The sequence below is a fragment of the Trematomus bernacchii genome, unplaced genomic scaffold, assembly GCF_902827165.1.
Source record: "Trematomus bernacchii unplaced genomic scaffold, fTreBer1.1, whole genome shotgun sequence".
Classification (NCBI taxonomy): domain Eukaryota; kingdom Metazoa; phylum Chordata; class Actinopteri; order Perciformes; family Nototheniidae; genus Trematomus; species Trematomus bernacchii.
Window position 1 is genome coordinate 60,645 of NW_022987693.1, and position 6,888 is coordinate 67,532.

Genomic DNA, 6,888 nt, shown 5'->3' on the forward strand with positions numbered 1-6,888 from the left:
AACATTTTCAAAATAAAATTGCAGTGTTTTCCGAATAAAGTTGCAATACATTTAAAAAAATAAAGCTGTAATACTCTCAGAATGAAATTTCAGCATTTTCCAAACATTTCATATTTTCAGAATAAAGTTGCATTAAGGTAAAGGCTGGTTCTTTTGCTTCTTTAAAGTCATTTTCTGTCTCTTTTTAGCCTTGTTTTGCTGTATTTAGTTTCCTGGTTGGCTTGTGTCCCTCTGAGTGACTCTCTGTAGGTCACTGAGGATATTCATGGATCCATTAATGATTACCAGGATGTGCTCACACGCCAACAACAATTCTCTTTAATATTTCATCCAATCCACTTTATTTCTATAGCACATTTCAAAACAACAGAGTTGAACAAGGGCTGTACATCAACAACTGTATATAAACATAGCATAAATACATAAAAAACAGACAGGACATGAAACAAATGTAAAAACACGAGACAATGAAACCAGATCAGAAGCCACAGACTGAGAAACTCTCCTACATAAAAACCCAAACAGCACAATTTCACACCATCTCATGTTCAAATGGCTGTTCTGTGACCTTAACAAACAATCACTCCGAGTTTAATAGTTATTACATGAATCCCAAAAGTGACGCTCATATCCCGATGTGTCCCTTCCTCCATTTTACTAAAAGTCCGTTTTTTTATAGTTGGTCAAATCAAAATGGAGGCTTAAGTTATTAAAACTGAGCAGCTTTAATCATTGGCTGCTGAACATTGGGATTAGAGCAGAAAGCCGGCGCTGCCTCGCCTCATCCTCATCTCATCTTTTGCTCTTTCTCTGTGCAGCAGCTGCCTCCCACTGCTCCTCTTTGATACATACACACACATCTTCCAGCTGATCTGAGGCGAGATATGAAGCGGCACCATGGGTTTTATGGAATTCTACCTGGAGATTGACCCGGTGACCCTGAACCTCATCATCCTGGTGGCCAGTTATGTCATCCTGCTGCTCGTCTTCCTCATTTCTTGCATCCTGTACGACTGCCGGGGGAAAGACCCCACCAAGGAGTACGCTCCCGACAACACTCCGCCGCCGCCGCCCAGCCAGTCTCCGATCCGCCTGGTCGTCATGCAGAACTCGCCGGCCTCGTCGCGATACGAGCCCAACAACACGCCGGCGAGCCACAGCGAGATGCAGACGCCGGACCTGAGCCGCGAGCGAGCCGAGCGCGAGAAGAGGAGCACTCTGGTCTGAAGGAAGCCACTCTGAACTCTTATTTTTACTTTTACAATCAAGAGCTGCTGAACGAGGGTCTGCAGGAGGTAGGACACACTTTAGAGAAGCCCAATATACTTACTTTTACCCTCTTGATCAAGAGCTGCTGAACGAGGGTCTGCAGGAGGTAGGACAAACAATCAATAAACCCAAAATATTGCAATGTAGAGCATAACACTAACCCTAACCCATTACTTTATAGCATAACCCTAACCTTAATTCACATGTTGGAGATTACTAAAATAAGCCGACATTTCCTATCCAATTTAGTGCCGACACAAAATTCCTAACATGACAATTATGAGTTAGTCTATGAATTGTCTAAAAACTCGGGGAAAAAAACCCTAATTCATATTTTCAGAATAAAGTTGGACATTTTATAAAAACCCCAATGACACTTTGGAAATCTCTGAGAAATTGAGCGCGAGAAGAGGAGCACTCTGGTCTGAAGAGAGCGATCTGAACTCTTACTTTAACGATCAAGCTGCTGAACGAGGGTCTGCAGGAGGTAGGAAACACTTTAGAGAATCCCAAAATACTGCGATGTAGAACCACACCCTAACCCTAACCCTAACCACACCCTAACCCTAACCCTAACCACACCCTAACCTAGCCCTAACCCTAACCCTAACCCTAACCACACCCTAACCCTAACCCTAACCCTAACCACACCCTAACCCTAGCCCTAACCCTAACCCTAGCCCTAACCCTAACCCTAACCCTAACCCTAACCCTAGCCCTAACCCTAGCCCTAACCCTAACCCTAGCCCTAACCCTAACCCTAACCCTAACCACACCCTAACCCTAACCCTAACACAACCCTAACCCTAACCCTAACCCTAGCCCTAACCCTAACCCTAACCCTAACCCTAACCCTAACCCTAGCCCTAACCCTAGCCCTAACCCTAACCCTAGCCCTAACCCTAACCCTAACCCTAACCACACCCTAACCCTAACCCTAACCCTAATTCACATGTTGGAAATGACTCTAAAATAAGCCTTAACATCCCCTATCCAATTGAGTGCATATACAACATTTCTACATTTGATGAAAATTATTAGTTAGTCTGAAAATTGTCTAAAAGCTTGGGGAAAAACTAAAACCCTAATTAATATTTATTTAACTAAATTGTTTTTTTCCTAATAAAGTTGGACATTTGGACAGTTTTTAAAAACCCTAATGACACTTTGGAAATCTCTGAGAAATTGAGCCTAAACATTCCTCGTCCTGACGCGTCTTTGTTTTAAAGTTCCTTACAAAATTCTTTAAAGTGGACCTATCATGCTATATTTAAATGATATATTGTAGGGCCATACCTATATAAGGTATATTTATACTTTTCTGTTTTCAAAATACCAAACAGATCATGCATTTTAGCCATGCCTCATTTCGCTCTATGTGCTGTTTGCTGTCTACGGGTCTGATTCTGCTGACCACGCCCCCCCTGCAGGAGAGGGGAGACGTGCTCTGATCAGCTGCTGGGCTGTCAGAAGAGGGGGAGAAAAAGAGATCTCCGTCCTCCGTGTTTTATTATATAGAGTCGTTATTCATTTGTTTTAAAGCTCAATAAATAACAAAGAAGACCTTTGACCGGCACTTTTCTCATTTTGTCCGGAAGATTTAAACTTTAACGGACATCTTGACCGGCGAAAGAAACTGAAACTGAAACTCTGCCGCACGGTCCCCTCGTTCCTTGGAAGAGGCGGAGAGGTGGGTGTTTGTCATCTGCTGGTGGACTAACCGGAGAGAATTACAGTGCTTGCCTCGACGGGGAGGGATTGCATTGAATTAAAGCAGCGGGAGCAAACGCTTGCCTCGGGGAGGGAGAAAGAAAGCCACAGCGGAGAATAAACAGAAGGGTAACCATGGTAACTATGGGCGGGAAGTCTTCTTCGCTGCTTTTGTGGCAGACTTCAGCGCCACTTACAGGCCTGGCATATGTACTACAGCGTCTCCAGGGCTTTCGAGCGGCAATGGCCGTGGCTGTCTCCTCCTGATTGGTGGAGTTGGCCCAATAGCCGTAGCGCCACCGTCCTGACGTCAGGACAGTGTTCAAATCTGGATCAGTTTTGATCAGATCCGTTGCAGCCCCTTTTTTAGAGATTTGGGTATGGAGGAAAATAGAGAGGGTTGTGTTTTCTGACACTTGGTGAGTTCCCTGGAACACCGGGGACACATATTCATGTAGAAAAGACGTACACAAGTGCATTTTGCATGATAGGTCCCCTTTAAAGTAAAAAAAGTGCAACTAACAATAACTTTTCTTGACTGAATATCTTTTGGGATTATTTAGTCTATAAATTGACAACAATTCCAAAATCCCAAAGACTAGATTAGACCATGGATGGGGATACATCCATTTTTGCCACGAAAAATACGAGTACTTTCAAGAGTTTTCCAGATTTGAGGCTCCGTATCTTTAGAGAGGATGATGCTAGTTTCTGCACTAAAATCAAACAAGTTCAAACTTAGTTGGAACAAATATGTGAATCATTTTGCGGCAGCTTTTGGACAGAAAACAGCTAAACGACTCAATTAAGGCAAATTAAAAAGAACTTTTTGAAAGTACAGAATGATTGTGGTTAAAGGTTTGTTTGTCAGTTTTGGGGGGTTTTAAACTCTATAACAGCACTACAACGTTGACATACATGTAGCTAGAACTGTTGATATCTTTAGACCAAGATTCAACGTGTCCGTAGTTTCCATAAACACACATTCAGTTCTGGCACTGGGTTGGTTTTGTTGATCATTGTTAATGTAACTTACATGAGATAAGTTATCTAGTTTGGATCGAAATGAGCAGATACCTGATAACTAAAGATGGGATTTCCAGAACATTGTCCGTTTAGTCCGGATCAAATCAAGAACCAAACCAAGAGAACTAACTAACTAATATCTGAATTCAGACATAAAGAGATTAGCATTTCTCCTTTAGCTCGTCCTGAACATCTGTGTGTGTCCTGATGTTAGAGCTGGTTTTCTGTGTCAAGGTTGTCTGTTGATCCCATCGAACATGCAGGACATGTCGTGCCGCTGTAATACACTAAAGGGCCCATGTCATGGCCATTTCCACTGATCATAATTCCATTGTTGAGGTCTACTAGAATAGATTTATACTGTGCATTTTTCCAAACTCACATTGGTTTCTCATACAGCATCTCTCCAAACTCACATTGGTTTCTCATACAGCATCTCTCCAAACTCACATTGGTTTCTCATACAGCATCTCTCCAAACTCACATTGGTTTCTCATACAGCATCTCTCCAAACTCACATTGGTTTCTCATACAGCATCTCTCCAAACTCACATTGGTTTCTCAAACAGCATCTCTCCAAACTCACATTGGTTTCTCATACAGCATCTCTCCAAACTCACATTGGTTTCTCATACAGCATCTCTCCAAACTCACATTGGTTTCTCAAACAGTATCTCTCCAAACTCACATTGGTTTCTCAAACAGCATCTCTCCAAACTCACATTGGTTTCTCATACAGCATCTCTCCAAACTCACATTGGTTTCTCAAACAGCATCTCTGTAAACTACGTGTATTCACTGAATTTCACTCTCTGCCTTTAACGGCTCGTTGTAGCTCCAAAAGCTCCAGCCCCCACCCTCCCTGTGAGCACAGTGTGCTCTGATTGGTCGGGATGTTGTGAATCGCGCTGAGCTCCGTGGAGGTGTTGTTTCCTTGTTTAGGATACACAGCCAAACACAGCCAAACTCATCCTGAGCACACACAAAGTCACAGCCGAAGTCAAAACAATAAGTGTGGCTTGATATTGAGTAAGAAAAAGGTTGATAAACGCTGTGAGAATGGGTCTGCAGAGAGAATGGGTCTGCAGAGAGAATGGGTCTGCAGAGAGAATGGGTCTGCAGAGAGAATGGGTCTGCAGAGAGAATGGGTCTGCAGAGAGTATTTCGCCGCGATCCCAACTGTCTGTTATCAGCCTGCAGCCAGGGAGGAGAAATCAGCTGAGCTGCCTGCTCCCTGCACACAGATGTGTGTGTGAGGAAGTCCGTAGATTGGTCAATTTGGACCAATCAGCGGGGGCTTAACGTAACGGCACCGCGGGCTTAACGTAACGGCACCGCGGACGTAACGTAACGGCTCCACAGATTGGTCCATTTCGTTCCGGGTACGGCATGACATCATGCCGTACCCGGAACGAAATGGAAGACTCAAATGGGCAGTGACGTATCTCCAACGAGGCGTTTTGGGGAGGTATTTTCTGTGTTAGAGTTTTACTCGCTACAGGGTGTACTTTGAGGGTTTGTGACTCTGCACACCGTTTACATAAAAACCTTCATAACACACAAGGGGACGGGTAAGAACCGGGAAAGCATGACATGGGCCCTTTAAGCAAATGCATGGAAATCAATTATTACTGATATGTGTCTGAGTGCACGGCACGCAGCGAGGCCAGCGGAGCGTCCGGGGCTCGTTCTGTCATCATCAGATTAACAAAACCTCGTTCATTCGTTTCAGGAGGATCTGTAAATTGACACTTTCTGCCAATTCTGGTTCAGCTTCTGCAGTCTTTAAATGAAGTTTAACCAGTCGTTTAGATGCACAAACTGCTGTTGGAAATCTGGACTGTCACTAAAACATTACGTTTCTGTTAAATATCTTTGTCAAACTCGTACTGCTGCATCAATACTGATATCAAAATGATACGTAGTTAATTGCACACAAAAAAATCATGCATTTGCAACCTGGTTTCCTAAAACTGTCTGAAGGAAATGGTCGATTCTGTTTTGAGGGATTCCCTCTTGGATTACGTTCATTTTGACGCGTCTCAAACACATCTAATGAGTCTGCATAGGGAGGAAGATACAGGACTTTCACTGTGTGAAACCAAAGCTAAACATACAAACAACACTTAAGTTTCGTCATAAAAAGTATTAATTTTAACCCAAGACTTGATATTATACTAAATCAAAACATGGGTCCTTTGGATCATTTAAACAAATGATTCCTAACCCTCAGAAATAAATATTTTTTTCTTAAAAATGCTGGTAAATGTTTGCAAAATACATTTAAGAACCCAAGAACCGTGCTAAACATCCTGCTTCGTTGTATGGAAATATAATCTACGTTGAGTCGTAATGCAAAAAACGATCAGACGTTAAGGATCTGTTAAAAACGTACATCGGGAAAACTGACCTTGTGAATGTCATTTCTAGGAGATATGAATAATCTAACAGTTTGGAGACGAGCCTCTATTGGTGCTAAATAATGTTAATTAGGTTCATAGCGTCAAAGAATATCTGGAGGAAACGTTGGGTGGGTTGATCTTATAGATGTGGAGATTTTTCATTAATCTTTGACCTGTTGGTGTTACTAGATTAAAGTCAGAGGACCAACAAGGTCATTAGGATTTATCCTCTGGAGATTATTATCTGAACTAAATGTATGTCTCAATCTGTCCATTATTTATCAGGTCAGTCTGGACCAAAGCGCTGCATCAACGTACAGACCACGTTAACAATCACTGACGACTTAAACTTGGACTGAAACACCAACGACTTTAGTTAGACTTGATACCCTCCCTCAAGCACAACGATTAAAACAAAGGTATGCAACCAATTAAGTAATTGGCCTTTAAACCAAATTGTTTTAGCGCTATTCATCATTTC

The 6,888-nt window shown here is 42.5% G+C and overlaps 1 protein-coding gene across 1 annotated transcript; it reads left to right on the forward strand.

Moving 5' to 3' along the window:
• The first annotated feature begins 897 nt into the window (after positions 1 to 897).
• si:ch73-256g18.2 (small integral membrane protein 36) lies at positions 898 to 1,227 on the forward strand. Its single transcript, XM_034138380.1, has one exon. It carries the CDS (start codon positions 898 to 900, stop codon positions 1,225 to 1,227), a length of 330 nt encoding a protein of 109 aa, XP_033994271.1.
• Positions 1,228 to 6,888: the final 5,661 nt, after the last annotated feature.

Coding starts and splice junctions, on each gene's coding strand:
- si:ch73-256g18.2 (XM_034138380.1), top strand. CDS start 898: ATGGGTTTTATGGAATTCTACCTGGAGATTGACCCGGTGACCCTGAAC.